A 20,814-nucleotide genomic window follows, 5' to 3' on the forward strand; every position below is an offset into this window, starting at 1 on the left:
GGCATACGGAAGTAGAGTCATGACGTCACTTTACAACCGCTGGAAAAATTCGACCGTAGAGCAAATAATTGTGTCGACAACGCTCGCACACATCTCACAATTTGACGCGAGATTACAGAGATTGGCATTTACTTCCGACATAAATACTCGACAGAAATTGCAGCAGGAACTCCAAGCGTTCTCCTACCTAAAACGAAAGTCAAATACTTCCGCCCCAGAGCAGAAAACGTTCGAGACAAAACGTGTCAAATTAAGTTCGTCAGCCGTTAAATGTTTTCATTGTGGCAAGATTGGACATAAATTGGTGAACTGCTCACTGAGACTAAAGAATGGTAAAGGAAATATGAAGGCACAGACTTCTCAGCAAGCTACAAGACCGAACCAGCAGGCGCAGTCTACCAGCTCGAAGATCGTCTGCTTCAAATGTGGAAAACCGGGACACATCTCAGTACGCTGCCCTGATGGAGGAGGCTCCGAAGTGCAAAGCAGCGAACGACGTGTCGACGTATGTGTAGTTGACCCTCCAACCGGAACACTAAAACATCAAGGTCAGTTTTTCACATTCCATTATGACTCAGGATCAGAATGTTCTTTAATTAAAGAAAGTATTTCGTCGAAGTTTAGTGGTAAACGTATTCAAAACATTATTACTTTAAAAGGAATAAGCCAGTCAGCTGTATTAAGTACTATTCAGATATCTTGTGTTGTAGAAATTGAAAATAATTTTATTGAAATTTTGTTACATGTTTTGCCAGACCTTTATTTACGTAGCGATATCATAATTGGTCGAGAAATATTAGTTCACAGATTCAGTGCCTGCATGACAGCGACTCAATTTAGAATTTTTAAAAGTACCCACGTAAATAATGATAATGTATCGGACGTTCTTTGTGTCAATAATAGTAAACAGTCCCCGCGTAACGATTTCAGTGATATAATTACCGATGTTTCAATCGAACAAAAACTCGAAATAGTCTCTGTTCTAAATAAGTACGCTAGTTATTTTATAACCGGTATGCCTCAAACGCGAGTTACGACGGGTGAATTAGTGATTCGTTTAGTAGACCCCCATAAAACTGTGCAACGAAGACCGTACCGATTAAGTGCAGAAGAACGAAGGATAATGCGTGAGAAGGTTAGTGAGTTATTGAAAGCTAATATTATTCGGCCAAGTGATTCACCATTTGCGAGTCCTGCACTCTTAGTTAAGAAACGGGACGGATCAGATAGAATGTGTATCGACTACCGAGAACTTAACAGCAACACCGTTCCGGACCGATATCCGTTACCGCTTATTTCTGACCAAATATCACGTTTAAATGGTGCGCGTTTCTTCAGTAAATTGGATTGTGCGTCAGGCTTTCATTTAATACCAATTAAATCTGAGGAGTCTATACAGCGTACGGCTTTTGTAACGCCGGATGGTCAGTACGAATATTTAGCTATGCCGTTCGGACTCAGAAATGCAATATCGGTTTTTCAGCGATCTATTGTAAAAGCCCTCGGTGAATTAGCTAATACCTTCGTTATAATTTATGTTGACGATGTTTTGATAATATCAGAGACAGTAAGCCAGGGTATCGAAAGACTTAATTTAGTTTTAGAAGTTTTAACCAAAGCAGGGTTCTCATTGAATTTGAAAAAGTGTTCCTTTATGAAAACTGAACTTGAATTTTTAGGATATGAAATTAGAGAGGGCGAGATTAGGCCTAATCGCAGAAAAGTAGAAGCACTATCCGAGCTGCCACCGCCGACTACGGCAACTCAGTTGAGGCAATTTATTGGGTTAGCTACATATTTTAGACAATTTGTACCAAATTTTTCTCGTATTATGGGACCTCTTTATAGAATGACGTGTAATAAAGTAACATTTAATTGGCAAAAGCGACATGAAGATATTAGACAAAATGTTATTTCTATTCTTACGAAAGAGCCGGTTTTAATGATTTTTGATCCCGGTTATCCTATAGAGCTACACACCGACGCGAGCTCGGACGGATATGGAGCAATTTTATTTAACGTTGTAGACGGTAAACGTAGAGTGGTTGCATATTTCAGTAAAAGAACCTCCCCTGCGGAGTCGCGGTATCATAGTTACGAACTCGAAACTTTAGCTGTTGTAAATGCAATAAAACATTTTCGACAGTATTTACATGGAAACAAATTTACGGTTATAACTGATTGTAACTCATTAAAATCATCTCGTAAGAAAATTGATTTGACACCGCGAGTCCATAGGTGGTGGGCCTATTTACAAAGTTTCGATTTTGACATCGTTTATAATAAAGGTAAAGATTTGGCACATGCCGACTTTTTATCGCGTAATCATCTTCCGCCAGTTGATATTTCAGAAAATAATAATAAGTCGAATGAAGTCCCTCATAAAATTGTAAATTTAACCGAATTGACAGGAGATTGGTTACTAGCTGAACAAAAACGTGATACTGAAATATCAAAACTTTTGTCTGACTTAAATAACGGACAGCTAGATATTGATATTGCTAAATCATACGAAATACGTAAGGGTATACTTAACCGAAAAATTCAACGTAACGGACGCACTAAATGTTTGCCTATATTGCCCAGGGCATTGCGATGGTCGGTAGTTAGTAACGTACATGAATCTCTAGTTCATCTCGGCTATGACAAGACATTAGAAAAACTTTATGATTTTTATTGGTTTGAAGGTATGTCGCGTTACGTTAAAAAGTTCATAGATAACTGTATTACCTGTAAAGTCTCTAAATCACATTCCGGTAAGGTCCAAGCGGAGTTACATCCAATACCGAAAGTGTCCTCGCCTTGGCACACAGTACATATAGACGCAACTGGTAAGCTGAGCGGTAGAAATGACTCAAAAGAATATGTTTTCGTATTAATTGATGCCTTCACAAAATACGTTTTATTGTTTCATGCTACAAATATTGATTCGAAGAGTAGTATTAGGGCCGTAAAAGATAGTGTTGCATTATTTGGAACTCCTACGCGAATAATAGCAGACCAAGGCCGATGCTTTGCGAGCAAAGAATTTAAAGAATTTTGTGACTCGAGTAACATTAATTTACATTTGATAGCAACTGGTTCATCTCGTGCAAACGGACAGGTAGAGCGCGTAATGTCTGTATTAAAATCGATGTTAACAACGGTAGAGACTAAAAATCGGTCATGGCAGGATTCTCTTGGTGAAGTTCAGCTTTCTATCAATTGCACGATAAATAAAACGACAAGATCGAGCCCTCTAGAACTATTAATTGGGAAGGTAGCGCGTCCTTTATCTCTGATGGTATATGGTGATGATGATGAGATCATAGTTGATTTAAATACTGTGAGGGAAGATGCTGTGCGAAATATTGACAGAGCCGCGTCCTATGACAAAGGTAGGTTTGATAAAAATAAGGCAAAAATTAAAAAGTTTAATGTAGGTGACTTTGTACTTATTATGAACGAAGAACGTAATCAAACAAAACTGGACCCCAAGTTTAAGGGCCCATTTGAAGTGGTAGAAGTTTTGGAAGGAGATCGCTATACATTAAAGGCACTGAATTCGAACCGAAAATATAAGTACGCTCATGATAGATTACGCAGAATGCCCGAAAATCAGAGTATAACTGATGATTTTGAGGAACTAAATAGTAATGATGACGTGGATACTAATTAAGTTTACAAATTGATTTGACTGTACCAGAGGTTGTCGTGTAGCCGTAGCTCGATAGAAATCGGTGTCAACTTTGAGTTGTCCGTGAGCACGCGGTAAGCAGTCAACTCTGGTGGAGGTCGGGTTTCATTGGAAACCAGGGAGCCCTAGGCTTAGGGTAATATGAGATGTGGTCGCAGACCACAGTGCTATGTGTTGAGAGATATCAATTATTGTAAGACTTAATTGTGTGGCGTACATTATTTTCTTTGCGAGTCTTTTGAGACAACTGGAATGATTATTTTCATCATAAGTGATAGCAAAATTGTCAGTTGATACTCTGTAATGATTATGTAAGTGGATATTAAAATTACTTTAAGACTTAGTGATTATTTTCAGTGACTGTTATAAGTGATTTTAATTAATTAGTGAGTACTGAGTAGTATTAAATTATTTTTGTTTGAATTAAAGATTCAAAGAGAAAAAATGATTTTCTTTTTCTTTAATAGAGGTCAGGAATGACCGAACAACATGATACTGTGTCATAAAATTTGTTACAGGATATCACACAGAGACGTGTGACTCGCAGGATGGCCGTGTCGGATAAGTCAATAGTACGGAAGTTATTTGACGAAACGCAAACGTCACAATATGGCGTTTCGACGGAGTCTAGTCTGAAGTTCGTGCAATCGACGTGGTGGGGTGGTGGAAGGGGACGAGCTTGGCGTCTGACGACGAGCAACCACTTCTCTACCAGTCGTTGTGCGGAACACCAGTCTAGAAACTGTCTAACGTTTCGTTATAATCAGTGACTCTACCTAGTGTACTTAAAAAGTGATAAATTATTATAGTGAGTGATTCCAATATAGAGAAGTGATATTCTGATTTTTGTTATTAATTTTCCTAATAAACGCTTAAATCAGTTCTTCGTGATAAATTCTCTCCTTGCTGCTCGTTCCATCGCCCATAAGCAATGTCGGCCAACGATTCAGGACCATCAAATTCACCTGATCCGACATATTTTTATTAGACTTGCCATATCTGCATTTCAGTATATTGCACTGTAAATAAGTGACTTTCAAGTCGGTGTCGACAGTAAGCCAATAAGCGCTTTGTTATTTTGACTTTAGACTAAATTCAATCTGAACCAGGTACAGTATAACGAGTCCATATCACAGTATCATCATCACAATCAGCAGTAACGCGGGCAGCACAGCAGTGCGGCCGGCGGCGGCGGCGGCGTAGTGGCGGTAGTCCTCAGGTATGTCGAGGGTTCTGTTCCGGATGACGTGCGCGAAGTAACGGGCGGAGGAGCGCGGGGTACGGCGACGCAAGGGGTCGCTGAAGTCCACGTGGTATAGGCCGAAACTGTAACTGTACGGTCAATATTTTAACAACATTATAATTGTAGTAGTAATTATTTATAAGATAATAAATAGCCTAAAATTCGTAAAAAAAAACCAGAAGAAAACAACTACCACCACGTAAAGTAAAATGCAACAACCCATTCAGGCTCTAGCTAGAGATAAAAAACACAACCTCTTTCTAGCAGAGTCGGGTACAAAGGCTACAAAACCCCTAAAGAGCTATATGTGGGAGAGCCATGCTTCGGCACGAATGGGCCGGCTCGACCGGAGAAATACCACGTTCTCACAGAAAACCGGCGTGAAACAGCGCTTGCGCTGTGTTTCGCCGAGTGAGTGAGTTTACCGGACGCCCAATCCCTTCCCTACCCTCCCCTATTCCCTTGCCTTCCCATCCCTACCCTCCCCTATTACCCTATTCCCTCTTAAAAGGCCGGCAACGCACCTGCAGCTCTTCTGATGCTGCGAGTGTCCATGGGCGACGGAAATTGCTTACCATCAGATGACCCGTTTGCTCGTTTGAACCCTTATTTCATTAAAAAAAAAAGAGAGGATTTAAGGTTCAGAGTTCCGACATTGATAACACGATATTGGCCAGAGTTCCATAACACACGGTTAAGTAAATAGAAATATTGCTATAACATCTGTACAGGCGTTAGGCGGCATCAATATCTCCTGTATGAACTCACTCGTATCCGTCCGTCCACTCGAAGTTGTCGAGCATGGTCCAGGCGGTGTAGGCGGTGACGTTCACGCCGTCCTCCATCGCCAGCAGCACCTGGATACGGACAACTCCTGTTACATTGGGATTCCGAAACGTACTGGTGATTCGTCAATGTTTTGACTTGTTGCTTTGACCAGCCGCGTTGTAAGTTTTCGGATTCAAAAGCGACATAATGTCTTCTTAATGTGTTCTTTTTTGTACTTAATAAAATGTAGTTTTGATAAAGTCAAATTTAGTTTAGATAAATGTATGGTATTGTGGGCACACAATATATTGTATATCGATGTGATCATGTGTCGTTATATTATATCGATGTTCGATGCATGTGGTGAACAAACATGTGAACTAAACGTTAGTTTTCTTGGTGCAGCAACCCGAGTGGTCGCTTGCGCAATAAACGTAATCCAGTTAGCAAAAGGATTTTATTTATGAACACTCATTCTAGTTACCCCAACGTAATAATATAGGGTGTAACAGTATTTTGGGATTATTATAATATGCAATTTGACTAAAAACCCAGGCCCATGGATAAAAAATTGAGTCTGCTGCCAAAATGATTATGATGATAAAGTTTAACAATTAATTATAGCATGGGATTTAACATATGCTAAGTCCATGACTTTCATCGCTAATTAGACCTACTTGAGCTTCTGATAGACATTAGACTATATCTACTTCTTTATGATATTACGAGAGTATTGTAATAGGGACAGCAGTGACCTGTTCGAGGTGATCCTTGTAGGCGTGCACTCGCAGCGGATCGTGGAGACCCTTGTCGCGCTGCATCAGGCCGTTCTCGAAGATCTGGATCTCCAGGTCGCCGTACTGTGCCTTGATCCAGTTCAGCAGCTTCCGCAGCCCCGGCGGGTAGATCTGAAATTCATTCAGAACATGGACACATAGTTGACGAGGGTGATGATTCCCTAGCTTCATATCGTCCCATATGATGACATTCCTGGCGACACAGCCACGCACGTTTTCACCACAATATTTCCTGTGTCACACAAGAAATACTGTGGTGGAAACGTATGGTGGTGCAAAGCCCTTTTTGAAGAACACGATGGAGCCTTATTGTCCATTGTCCTATGCGTATCAACGAGCATTATGTGATTCTAATGGTTCCTTTCTTGTTTATCAGGATTGAAATTAGTCCTGTGATAACTTTGCAGGACGTACATAGAACCAGGGATGGTCGGCGAACCAGTCCGGCCGATGTCGGAGATGCGCGCGCAGCTCGGGCACGCCGTCGATGGGGCGCGCGCCGACCGCCTCGCCCGCGCCCGCGCGCTCCACGTACCGCGACGTGTAGTAGTTCACACCGTAAAAGTCGAACGTGCCTGGAATAGTATGTACTATCTGAGAAGTTGATTCATATGCAAATCGGGGACCTAAGTAGTTTGGTTGCGTTACGTCAAACAGAACGTGCTGACAGATCACAATTAACACTGAATTGACATATTCGACCAAATAATGTTGGTCTGTCAATTGCATAGGAATCAACTTCCTCGATGGTACATAGAGTAAGAATTTAACTTACGTAGAAGTTGGATGTCCCTTCGACCGGTGTCTACAAAACAACAAGCAACACGAGCAAAAACAATATCACCTTTAGGGAGATCGCTTCGCGTCGGCATGGCGCGGCCATGCAGACTGTATGTGCGCCGCAGACTCGATCACACAAAAAGTGTGCCGTCTGCGATCTCCCATCAGATGTTCTACACAGTGTTCTTCCATTTTCCAGAGAGTTTTATGGTGCGTAGTAGATCAATATAATGTTTTGCACTATGTAACCATCACAAAAACTTGGAGACGAAAGCTTTGCATATAAGCGTCGCATTGCTGGACACAGCATTTTAGCAGCACAGCACATATTTTAACTATTCCTTGCATTTACTTTCACAGCTTTCTCGGCTTCGATAGATTATAAGGCTTCTTGTTCCACTTGCGTGCTTCTTACAATTAATATTTTGTGCTCCGAGCTATGACAAATGTTCCCCTAGAGACTGAGCTCTCACTGTTTATGTCTAAGGCATATATTATTATATTGCATGTAGTAATGCATCCTACCTCTTATAAACTTAATTTCCTGTTTAGTGAACTTGGGCAGCACGGTGGGCGGGTAGCCGGTCCTGTTGCGGGCGGCCTCCAGGTGCTTCTCGAGGGCGGGCGGCCAGCCTCCCGCCGCGGAAAAGATGGGGTGCGAGTAGATGCCTGCCTGGATCCAGGACCAAGATTAATGGTTAGGGTTAGGCTGCTTGCGAATTGACGCTGAGAACTGCGAAAAGGGTCTGTAAATCTACTGTGCTGTACGTCAAGTAATTTGTCTTACGTTAAGGTGGCTTCGGTCCATCGTAAACCAACGATGCGATGATTCGAGACTATCAGTCCCAAATGAGTGGCTTTCTTTATATCAGGATCAATCGCTCACCTCATCACCCTTAATGATGTACTGACTTAATGCTGACTTACTTCTTGTTATATTTCATGATATGAAATGAATTCAGACGCAAGACAAAGATAAGTACTAACGTCGGCCTGTCGCGCCATCTCCGCAAGCTCCTCGTCAGCGGGGTCCTCCGCCTGGATCCAGATTATCTGGTTTGTTAACGATACTCTACCTGGAACAGACACCAGAGCAGTAGAGTAAGTTATATTACAGTCAATTAATCAAAGCTATAGCTATAAGGGAAATGAACGCAAATACTAATTATTACACTAGAAAGATGACTGATAAGCATGTGATCTTACTGCGGAGTGCGGACTATAACTACGTAATCATCGCATGAATGTGTATCAACTTTATTTGAAAACATGCTTACTGCAACATACTATTAAAAGTATACGTATTCTTCTCTCCGTCTGTTAAAGAAGTATTAATTACCATTGTAGAGATGCCTGAACTCCTCATCGTATATCCGCCAGGCGCGCGCGTGCGCCAGCATGGCATGGCGCGCGCACAGGTAGTCGCCGCGGCCCGGGGAGCGCACGGCCGGCGCGTGCACGCCCGCCGCGTACGACAGCTCGCAGAATATCATCGGCTCGTTCAGCGTCAGCCACGTGCGCACGCGCGCGCCGAACAGCGCGAACGCCACGCGCGCGTAGTCCGCGAACCACTCCACGATCAGCGGGTTCGTCCACCCGCCTGTAGCATACAATAACATACATACTTAGATAAATTAGATAATATTTTGTATAATGAATTCAGCGGAGAAACAGATTCATGGACAGGTTGCGGATCTGCATTGTTATTGACTAAACGTCAAGCTATGTCGATCAGACCCCGACTAAGTTACGTAGGTTCGCCTGCCTATAAATCAAGTTATCAGTTACTACATGAAAATAATCTCTAAATATTAACATCGTTCGGACAAGTTCTTTCATATTATACCAAAATATTATAACATCGCAAAGTTTATAAATCTGTTTCCTTTTATGCTACTGAAAAGGACATCAACGCGCATGCATCTAAGTATACGTAAAATTCAAATATTTTAGTGGGTCGACTTTTAGTATCATCAATGTTTCTTTATGAGTATATTGTATTTATTACACAAGCGTTTAATATTTTTTACAATATTGTTACAAAGGTACGCAATACAAAATAACTTAATAAGTTTTATCGCTCAAAAACGTTCGTTTTTGGCTTCGTATCTAAGTAAAATATAAGGAAATTTTTGCTTACCCAAATCTATGAGCGACTGCGGCAGGTCCCAGTGGTAGAGCGTGACGGCGGGCTGGATGCCGTGCGCCAGCAGCGCGTCTATCAGCTCACTGTAGTAGCGCACGCCGGCCGGGTTCACCGCGTCCGGGTATCCCGACGGCAGCAGCCGGGTCCACGAGAGAGAGAACCTGGAGACAGTTCAGCATCGGTGACGTCACAAGTATGAACAGAACAATGACATTAAGTTCATACTGTAAAGCTGAAATTGATGAAGAGTTGGGACTTAATATTACGTTTTTGAAGCAAAGAAGCGATTATTTCATTTGTATTGTTCATCATCAGGCAATCATTTTTCATATATCGTCTATCATTTTCATAAATATACGAGGGCCGAATGCCATTGGAATAAAAGTTTTACGCCACACATTAATGAAACAAGGAAGCTATAACAGGAAGTGAACCTAAAGGCTATGAGCATGGTTCGCTGCTGACATCCTCATACCGCTCTAATAATAAATTATATTATACGAGTATACAGGTTGTTAGGCTGAACAACGTTATCCTTGAAACCATCAAATGAGCCCGTCAAAATGAACAACTTTTTCTATGAGAACAATGCTGGGAACTCAAAAAAATCCGTCGTCATACCCACATGTTACCTGCAAACTATCAAGAAGAGAGAGTATTTCCTCTTAAAAGAGCCCCCTCATTTAATTGAAGGTGATAGCTGTCGCAGGCCACGTCGCCGTCGCCGTTGATGGTGCGGCTGGCGTGTCCCACCTGCTGGGTGTCACCCCTCACCTGTAGTAGTCCAGGCCCAAGTCCCGGGCCACCTGCACATCCTGGCGCCACAGGTGGTAGCTGTCGCAGGCCACGTCGCCGTCGCCGTTGATGGTGCGGCTGGCGTGTCCCACCTGCTGGGTGTCACCCCTCACCTGTAGTAGTCCAGGCCCAAGTCCCGGGCCACCTGCACATCCTGGCGCCACAGGTGGTAGCTGTCGCAGGCTACGTCGCCGTCGCCGTTGATAGTGCGGCTGGCGTGCACGAACGTATCCCACATGCTCGGCGTCTTACCTGAGGAAGGCCGGTTGGGCAAATGTAGAGTCTCAATAATAAAAATCAATATAATAACAAAAATTAAAGCTTGATCCTCGATTACAATGCTAAGCACAGTCAATTCCAGTGTCATTTGTTTTGAAACTATGTTACAACATACGCGGGCACTTGCAGACCCCCGGGCGGTGATTAGCATTTATTTATTTAGGGATTAGAAAAATAGATACTTCTGTTGGACTGTACGTAGCTACTAATCACTACTTTTTGGAAGTCGGTTAAAGACTCACCGCTAATATTCCAGGCGCCCTCGATCTGGTGCGCGGAGGTGGCGGCGCCGAACCGGAACCACGGGGGGAACTTTCCCTCACCCCCCGCGCCCAACACCGATACACTAAAATATACATCACTTCATACTTTAAATATTCTCCTTTATGGGAGCTTAATAGGTACCTACAACCTGATGTATTTCATTCCCCACATTATATACTTCGTGGAGGTAGGCGATTAAAATATGAACAATTAGAAATTTTACATTTCAATATATAACTAGCTGTTTGACCGAGCTTTGCTCGGTATCCGATGAAAATGACATTTTCTGGAAATGATTCCTAGCTAGATCGATTTAACGCCCCCGAAACCCCCTATATACTAAATTTCATGAAAAACGTTGGAGCCGATTCCGAGATTAAGATAAAGAAATTGACGCTAGACGACAGTTGCACTAGCACAGACAGGAAACAAAAATTTATTTCGACGTTTAACAACGTTTCAGTAAATATTCTGATTTTGGTCGGATTATTTACTGTATGTGCTAGTAGCGGCCTCTGCTCCGACCGCAGCGTAATTATATTCCCTATTAGTGCTTGCTTTATAGAGCTGTAGGCTGAAGCGTACATTGTGTAGACAGTGTGTGCTAACATCGATGCTATAAATGTTAAAACTTTAGGTTATGAACTGCAGTGCCTCCAGTTTACATAATATTATAATTCCAATAGTAGTCCAGCGCTGGACTGTATCACTGGATTGGAATAATATAAACCGACCGTTACAGTTTTTAGATTTAGATTTGAACATCAGACAATTTCCATACAATGCTGGTCTAAAAAAACTTCGTGGCCAGACCTATAATTATTTAAAATAGCCAGACCATATTAAGAACTCAGAAAAATATATGGATTTAACCCTGTAACTGCATTTTCTAAATAATTATTTGGTTAGGAAAAAATATTAAAAGCATTACATTTAAGGGGTTTCACTGGGAAAGGGGTCGGTCGTACTGGAAATGGCATCATACTTGGAAAGAGGTAATTCGGGGTAAGGGGTCATTTCCCAGTAAGACCTCTTTAAATGTAATGCTTTTAATATTCTTTTTCTAACTTAATAAATAATTACTCACAAAATGCAGTTACAGGGTTAAATCTACCTAAATTATATTTTTTTAAGTTAAATATTCTTAGTTCTGGCCACGCATTTTTTTTAGACCAGAATGCCTGATGATTATGGACGTTTAGTTACATCATACATGTCAGGAAGTGAAAAACGGAAATGCACTTTGTACAGTTTCATTATGAGATCAAAATAAAGCCATATTTTACTAAAAAGATGGGAAATATCTACAAAGAGTAAACAAACAAGATAAACTGAGAATAATCCATAACTGCTGAGCGTAATCCTATGTAAAGAATTTGGATAATGTCATTGTACTTACTTTGTTTATAATACAACTACACGTGCCTTCACTTTTAATTATAGCACAATTATAACTTAACTTTGTAACCTTTATTTAACCACTAGCTGTTGCCCGCGACTTCATCCGCGTTAGTATAGTAGATCACGTCCCAAGTATTATTTATTGTACAAAAATATTCAATGTTCAACAGCATTGACTTTCCTACGATTTTATTATATATAGATGTTCCGCGCGGCTTCGCTTGCGCTTAATTTAGGAATTTCACGCGACCGTACATTTTTCTGCAAAAAAATAGCCTATGTCCCTAAACGTGGTCTATTCTTCATGTTTGCCAAATAACATAAAAATTGCTCCAGAAGTTCTTAAGAATCTTAAGATAATAAGCAATTTCATATAATTTCCCCCGTTTTTTCCACATTTTCCTCTATTTCTTCGCTCCTTTTAGTTGTAGAATAATAAAATATAGCTTATGGCCTTTCTCGATAAATAGGTTATCTAACATTGAAAGAATTATTCAAATCGGACCAGTAGTTCCTGAGATTAGCGCGTTCAAATAAGCCCTTTCAAATAATTTCCCCCCGTTTTTTCCACACTTTCCTCTATTTCTTCGCTCTTATTAGTCTTAGCGTGATAAAATATAGCCTATAACCTTCCTCAAGAAATGGGCTATCTAACACTGAAAGATTTTTTTAAATCGAACCAGTACTTCCTGAGATTAGCGCGTTCAAATAAGACCTTTCATATAATTTCCCCCGTTTTTTCCACATTTTCCACTATTTCTTTGCTCCTATTAGTCTTAGCGTGATAAAATATAGCCTGTAGCCTTCATCGATCAATAGGCTATCTAACACTGAAAGAATTTTTCAAATCCGACCAGTAGTTCCTGAGATTAGCGCGTTCAAACAAACAAACAAACAAACTAACAAACTCTGCAGAATTATAATATTAAGTATAGATTATTTTTTTGTTTTTTAAGTCCTACATCCTACGTTTTATTGTTTGTCAAAAAAGAAAATAATTAAGTAGGTACTTACTTAGCGAGTTTTTTAGACACTTTTTAACTGTAATGCAAATGTATGCACGAGACCAAGCCTTATTTATTTATTTATAAATTCTTTATTTGCATTATAAACAATATAAAATGTTGTGAAAAGGTAATTCTGATTGGATCAAAGCGACCTACAAATCTAAACGACCTATAAACATTCAAGGTTTCACAAACTCTACACTTCGGTAAAAAATTAATATGGCTTAATAGCTTGTCAAAGAGGAATGGATGCTGCGTGCATGATGAACATTAAAAAAGCACAGAAAATAAAGCACACAGTACACACACATAATTAGAGCCCAACTAAAACTATAAAAAAATTGTATATTAAAATAATAGTATAAATTATAAAAGATAAAAATTGTACGTAATTGAGAATTAAAATTTTTCCATATCAAAAACTACTGAACCGATGGATACGAAAACAACCGAATGGAAATGAAATGGCCAAAACTTTTCTCCAAAAGTTTTCAACATTACAAATGATTTCTAATTTCTTATTTAATAATTTTATAATTTTTGGGCACTTTTAGACTAGTTCATTTGGAACATAAAAAATGTTCAATAAAAAGAGTTTAAAATACTAAACGTATGACGTCACACTATGGCGGACGGTGTTTTCGGCGCCATATATAAGGCATATTTTTCAATCAACATTTTTTGAAATGGAAATTTCCATTAAGTTGTTCCATGAGCTGAAATACGTAGTAAAACAAAAAATTATTACATAAATCGGAATTGTAGTTCCGGAGATATGCGAACACAAACATAAAAATATAAGAACGTACATGTACACTTTTGAAATTTGGCAGATTTGTTCAGACCACGATATAGATTAACATAATATATACGAAATCTGGGCCACACCCCGCTGACCATTATCTGCCCCGTCAGGGTCAGTCCACACCCCGCTGACCATCATCTACCTCGTCAGGGTCTGTCTACACCCCGCTGACCATCATCTGCCTCGTCAGGGTCTGCCCGAGTACCGCAATTATGATATCGAAAAGTTTTCCTTAAATTTTGCAACTATGTCTTATAGACACAAGGCATTTAAATTTTATCTCAATTATAAACTGGAAATATTTTTTTACATTTTTGGTAGTAGTTTGCAAAGAATAGTCTCCATAGTACTCTGAGAACCGTTTTCGATATTATTATTATTTAGCACTACAATCAATATTGACACTTGACAGTAATATTTAAGCTGCAGTCATGCAGGTATACTAAAAAGGAGGAGTAAAAATGATTTTGGCAGTTTACACTTTAGTTGCATTTGTTTGTAGGTCAGTAGCTTAAGCGATATAAACAAAACCTCACGCTACTGATCCGATTTTGATGAATGAAGTTCGATAATATATTCGTCATAATGGCCCCGATCAGGTTACAGTAGGTATATAATTTGCATACATAGTGAGCTTTACGTTGGTATAGTTTATAAATTTGAATAATAAGTATAATTATTATAAAACGAATCAAAATTATTATCTAATAAAAGCAGTAAAATAAAATTGCAATGTCATTCAAGAACTCAATTTAGTTTTCGAAACATATTTTGTTTACACAACATTTACAAAATATGGTGTAAGTAGCTTAAATTTCAAGTTTAACCACAATTTCATAATATTTCACTTAGGGCTTAACTCATCATCTCCGACAAAATTTATAAAAAAAATTGCTGTCCCGGCAAACGTTGTTTTGCCATATAAAGTATTTGGCCCATTTCATCAAAATAGATTGATTGAATAGTTTAAGCGAAAATCATAAAAGTTTATTGTGCGGGAACCGTACATTTTCCGGGACAAAATGTATCTTATGTTCGTCTTCGGGACTCAAAGTATCTCTATGCCAAATTTCAGCAAAATCGGTCCAGCGATTTACGCGTGATGACCTCGCGAAAATGGATTAATTTTTTTATATATAGATGACATTACGATGCGATGCGAATTCGCAGAACTATGTGTGGGAGCCCTTATGCCTTTCTTATAAGAAAGGCATAAGGGCCTTCGGTATACCAAGGAGTGCCTAGTATCTTCTTTCATCTTAGCTCTATAAACAAATCACTTACCCCATAAGAACAGCCAGTACCAGCATCACCATGCTCACCGCCACCACTACTGTGAACTGAATTCCGATATGCATATCTTTATATTCATTAATCTTAAACAAATCCGCCAAGCGCGACCCTGATCCCCGCGCTGGGTTCTCTACAACAGCAGTTTGGTTTTCATTCTGTAAACTTAATATGTAGGAGTTAGGACACATATTATTACACGCTTGATCTTTGGAATAAAACCCAGGTAAGCTGTTAAGAATTTTTACCGAACACTAAATACTAAATTTCGGGGATGCTTGCTACTTTTGCCTCTCAGGCCAAAAGTATTAAATACAACATCGCTTCCTACAAAATATCATTCTTCTGTGGCGATCCGTATTATCTGTGATAATCCATGCAATTCAGTACGTCATTAAATCGTCCTTAGAGCAAAGAGATAACTTTGGTTTACCGTTTATTTATTTGTACTAGATGACGCCCGTAATTCCGTTGCGTCTCGATTCGTTTATCGCGGAAGAACCGTACATTCTTCTGGGATGTATCTTATATTATGTCCTTTCTCAGGACTCAAAGTATCTCCATTTCAGCAAAATCAGTTCAGTTCAGGCGTGAAGAGGTAATAGACAGACAGACAGGCTTTCGCATTTATAATATTAGTAATTAGTATGGATGTTAATATCAAAGCCTAGACATTCCTAGCTGACGTGATAAGCAGGGGCGTGCGATAGTTGTTTGAACGAATAAATATTCATAATGTTGCGTTTAACGAAGCCGCGATGGCCGATGGGCAGTTTTATTGACGTATCTAGCGGCATCTCAATTATTTCGGTTGCGACATCATCCTTGACAGTAGATACACACGTGATAAACTAGGCCCGTGGCACCGAATGTGGTAAATAAGGCCGTAACCTCGTGGGAAAGCCGTGCTTCGGCTCGTCCCAATATCACGGCCTTAAAGAAATTTTACAGAAAACATAAAACGAAAATGATACGTCTCGCCGAGACTTCCGAAGTTACATGTGTAGCTTCTGTATTTTTTTTTAACGGGCTTTGGCCCACCACACATTCCCACCACTGTATCTCCGGTGGCCAGGATCGACAGCGGCATCCAACCACGAAAACCCTTTGATATGATCTCAGGGAGCCCGAGGGACATGCTAAAGCTGTCTTGGGACCCGCAACGAAATTAATCAGAAGAAAATAGGAGGAGTAGGAAGATATTATAAGTGTAGCTTCTGTAGTGATACGTGGTCTATTTTCCTTTTCACTTGGCCTTCGTGTGGCGGCAAAGATGACTCCTCTACTTGGGTAACCCTGCGCCGGCACCGACCTCCTGCAGCAGGCGCCGCTGACACGGGCACCGCGCTTCATTAGTGTTGTTGCATCGGAAACCGAGGTCTTCTGCTGTGTTAAGAGTGAACTCACAAGGATAGCTCTATTTATAATATAATTTTGATATAAGGCACAGTAATTTAATACTGTTTAGATGGTAAGTTTTTATTTGTAAGTTTCTATCGCATTGGGTTAAACCGTAAACCTGTAATAGTAGAAATATGTATAGAAAATAAATAAACAAACATAGCCCAGCTGGCCTATCAGACTAGGTAGCTCTATACTGTTTCGTAGCTTGTAACTATTTAGTAATCTATTAGTAATCTGTGGTTCTGTGTTGGGAGTAGGTAAGAGAAGGACGTGGTTCCAATTTGTCGGAAACCGGTGTTCATGGCAAGCTTTTAGTGAGTGGTAGCTTTATAATATTTTATTAGCATTATGACGCCTGCAACTTCGTTGCGCATAAATTCGTAAATCGCGTGGGAACCGCACATTTTCCGGGATAAAAAGTATTCTATGTCCTTTCCCGGGGCTCAAAGTATTTCCATACCAAATTTCAGCAAAATCGGTTCAGCGGTTTGGTTGTGTAAGGTAACAGACAGACAGACACACTTTCGCATTTTATTAGTATAGATTGTATTTACTATTAGCATGGATTGTAGCTGTCCAGTCTCTATGGAATAGTTTATCTGTCGGCATCTTGTCATGTGAGAGAGGCGCTGTAGTTATTTACGACCAACAAACACGTTTATTTACAGCCACTAATAAAATTTTACATATCGCATAAATCCTTACTAATATTATTAATGCAGAAAGTGTGTCTGTCTGTCTGTCACGCCCAAACCGCTGAACCGATTTTGCTGAAATTTGGCATGCAGATACTTTGAGTCCCGGGAAAGGACATAGAAAGAAAGAAAGAAGAAAGAAAGAAAGAAACTTTAGGATACTTTTGTCCTTTCCCGGGATTAGTTTTGGCGCAACGGAGTTGCTGGCGTAATCTAGTATATCCATACTAATAATATTATAAATGCGAAGGTGTGTCTGTCTGTCTGTTACCACTTCACGCCCAAACCGCTGAACCAATTTAGCTGAAATTTGGTACGGATATACTTTGAGCCCCGGCAAAGGGCATGCGATACTTTTGATTCCAGCAAAATGTACGGTTGCCGCGCGATTAACGATTTTTGGCGCAACGGAGTTGCGGGCGTCATCTAGTATTTAGATACATGATGATAAAGCTAAATTAGAATCCTACTAATATTACAGACGCGAAAGTTTGTAAGCGAATGGATTTTTGTTACTTTTTCACGTAAAAACTACTGAATGGAGTTTAATGAAACTTTGCAATATCATAGCGTAAACATCACAATAACATAATCTACACTACTTGTAAATAATAGCTTAGTTTTATTCCCTCCTTTTGTTTACACTTAGATTTAAGATTTCATATTAGTAATTCCTATTGGAAAATGTTTATCTTGTGTCTCATTTTTATAATATTGCTGTCCCTTTCGCACGGGAATGTAGTGTGTTTCACACAATTGATATTGCTGTATCTTTCTTGCATAGTTGCACTCGAACTATTGTTGTCTCTTTTTTACATGGCTTTGTTTTACACATTTTACTGTTTATTTATCTTATAAGAATGTTTGTTTACCATTGTATTAGCTTATAAGAATCCCATTTGATGTCATATTATGTGTAAAATGTTATATTTCAATAAACGGACTGCATTCGTTCGACAACAACCGATAGAACCCCACGGGCTCTAACGGTACAAATTTCCTATATAAACACGCACTCTCTCGGTGCATACACATTCACTTCCGACAAGCCAAGCAGATGCATGCGTAAGCCCTGCTCCACCACACTCCGCTCCAAGCAGTACCAAGTTCACTCCTGTGTTTCCTTCTCGTCTCCTGCACCTCCTTCTCCAGGAATCTTCCATCCGGCATCCTTCACCCTTCAAGATACAGTCCACTGCTCTGCCACCCGGCGACCACGGCCCCGCCGAGTTTGTCGTGTCGCCAACAACTGGTCCTTCAGAAGCCGGATCACTGCGTCAGCTCGTGAAGAAAGAAGCTCGCCCTGAAGATTGCAGCCAGCCCTGGAGAAGAGAGAAGCTCGCCCTGAAGACGGCAGCCCAGTCCCGGAGAAGAGAGAAGATTGAAGAGAGAAAACACAGGAGAAGAGACGAAGCCCCTGCAGCCAAGGCCAGCGTCTACCTTCTGAAGAAAGAAGAAAGAAACAAGTACGCGCGAGTGTTGGTGGTTGGCTTTGCTTACCTCCACCAATTACTTGGAAGCAATCCTCATTTACGTGCGTGGCCACCTAGCGGTGTTAAACGGCCCCTGCAGAGCGCACGGAAGCATTGTGGACGACCTGACGCCTCCACACACCTACCCAGGTGAACAGTCAGACCCCGCCGGCACGGTACGGTAACGCTCTGGGGCCACAAGTTGGCACGCAACGACGGGTGCGGACATTCCTCCCGCACTCTGATGCACCCGTGAGCGCCCGCGCCCTCTACCGGGAGGTTCCTACCTTCCTATTCCCTGCATTCCTATTCCCGGTTCGGCGTCACCGCTGTAGCAAGCTGACCGGGCTGTTAGTAGTAGGCTTGGTAGGTCGCGTTACGTGTAGGTAAAGACATTAAGTGAAGTGAAAGTGAAAAGTGTTAGTTTTAAGGTTAGGGCCCCTCGTGCGCAATGGAGAACGCGCGTGTGTTGCGCTCGGGCAAGTCCACGCCCTCGCGGGAAGAGACGCCATCGTCAGGGCAGACCACGACCCACGAGACCAACACATGGAGCAGAGGCACCGGCGTTGAAGACACGACGGAGAGCAGCACGCGTACCGACGCTAGGGCCAAACTAAATTCAGTACCCGCACAAATCGACAACGTAGTCGAAAATGTAGGAAGTGCGCCGGGCACTATAGTTAACGTCCCCGGGGACAGAGCGAGCAGCAAATTATCCGCGTTGCAGGCCGAATTAGAGTATCACAACTCCGAACTAGCACGGGCTAGGGCGGCGTCCGCAGCTGCCATGAGTCGGCTGGAAATAGCTAGGATAGAGCTAGGAGAATCCACCGACGCGGACCAGCCACCCAGATCGAATAAAACCCGAGTTGAAGGCTGGATCTCGGAGCAATGTGTTAGGCCGTCAACAAGCGCTCAAAACCCGGGACGAGACCCGCGTCCGACCGAAAACATCGAACCGCGCGCCGGTAACACGTCGCTTAGCGACATGACATTGCTAGCCAACGCGATAGTTCAAGCGGTCAATTCGAGTAGGTCGGAAGCGACGCCTAAATTCATTCATGAGTTGCCCCACTTCGACGGAACAATTACGGAGTGGATGGCGTTTAAATCCGTTTTTAATGACACCGCGGATATGTTCTCGGACATTCAAAATGTAGCTAGGTTAAGAAAAGCATTAAGAGGCGCTGCCCGCGAAACAGTTAGAGCTTTGCTATACACAGTATCGGACCCGTACGAAATATTAGACACGCTAGAACGGCGATACGGCAGGCCAGAACTACTTATTCTCTCCGAAATCGAAAACATAAAACGTTTACCCCGTATGACGGAAGACGGGCGCAATGTTAGTAGTTTCGCGAGTAAAATATCAAACACGGTAGCGGCCATAAAGTCACTTAACCAGCCACAATATTTGTATTCTCCCGAGTTAGTGGGTCGAATAGTCGACAAGTTAAATATTATTTTAAAATATAAGTGGTACGAGTTCAAATCTGAACGACCCGGAGCACCGGAGCTCGAATTAATGGCTAGATTTTTAAATATTATGGCGGATCAGTGCGGCGCGATGTTCGCGTACGAAACAGCTAGGGAGGAAAGGAGAGGCAAGATGAAGCCTCGCGCGGTAAACACGACTCGCACACGGACTCATAGATCGACGCGTTATGATAGCGATAGTTCCTGTGATAGATCAGATTGCGAAGTCACGTACGAGCCGCGTAATACCGTAGCAGCCGCGTTCAAACCCTCAGCTAAAAAGGCCGAACCATTCAGGCCGAAGCATCGCACGCCGCGCCCCGCGACAGAGGCGCCACGCTCCGCGACGGAAGCGCCGTCAAACTCGTCCAATAGAAATAATTGTCCCGTATGTTCAGGCTCCCATACGACTATTAATTGTGCAGATTTTATTAAACTTAGCGTATCGGAAAGATGGGACGCAGCTAAAAATAGTAAACTTTGCTTTAGATGTCTAAATAACTCACACGGGCGAAC

The 20,814-nt window shown here is 41.4% G+C and overlaps 1 protein-coding gene across 1 annotated transcript; it reads right to left on the minus strand.

Moving 5' to 3' along the window:
• Nucleotides 1-4,667: 4,667 nt before the first annotated feature.
• On the minus strand, nucleotides 4,668-15,282 carry LOC121725231 (cytosolic beta-glucosidase-like). Its single transcript, XM_042112084.1, has 11 exons — nucleotides 15,246-15,282; nucleotides 10,727-10,830; nucleotides 10,319-10,457; nucleotides 9,405-9,571; nucleotides 8,604-8,864; nucleotides 8,252-8,340; nucleotides 7,790-7,937; nucleotides 6,899-7,059; nucleotides 6,443-6,595; nucleotides 5,688-5,776; nucleotides 4,668-5,008 (listed from the first exon to the last, which is right to left on the minus strand). The coding sequence occupies exons 1-11, from the start codon at nucleotides 15,275-15,277 to the stop codon at nucleotides 4,807-4,809; spliced, it is 1,545 nt and encodes a 514-aa protein (XP_041968018.1). The 5' UTR covers nucleotides 15,278-15,282; the 3' UTR covers nucleotides 4,668-4,806.
• Between the last annotated feature and the right edge of the window lie 5,532 nt (nucleotides 15,283-20,814).

The sequence above is a fragment of the Aricia agestis genome, chromosome 1 (genome assembly GCF_905147365.1).
Source record: "Aricia agestis chromosome 1, ilAriAges1.1, whole genome shotgun sequence".
Classification (NCBI taxonomy): domain Eukaryota; kingdom Metazoa; phylum Arthropoda; class Insecta; order Lepidoptera; family Lycaenidae; genus Aricia; species Aricia agestis.

Excerpts from the sequence above, each read along its gene's own strand:
- LOC121725231 (XM_042112084.1), bottom strand. The coding sequence starts at position 15,277 with ATGGTGATGCTGGTACTGGCTGTTCTTATGGG. Across the intron at positions 8,865-9,404 it reads GCAGTCGCTCATAGATTTGG|GCGGGTGGACGAACCCGCTG; the intron begins GTAAGCAAAAAT and ends TGTATGCTACAG. Across the intron at positions 7,060-7,789 it reads GGAAATTAAGTTTATAAGAG|GCACGTTCGACTTTTACGGT; the intron begins GTAGGATGCATT and ends ATACTATTCCAG.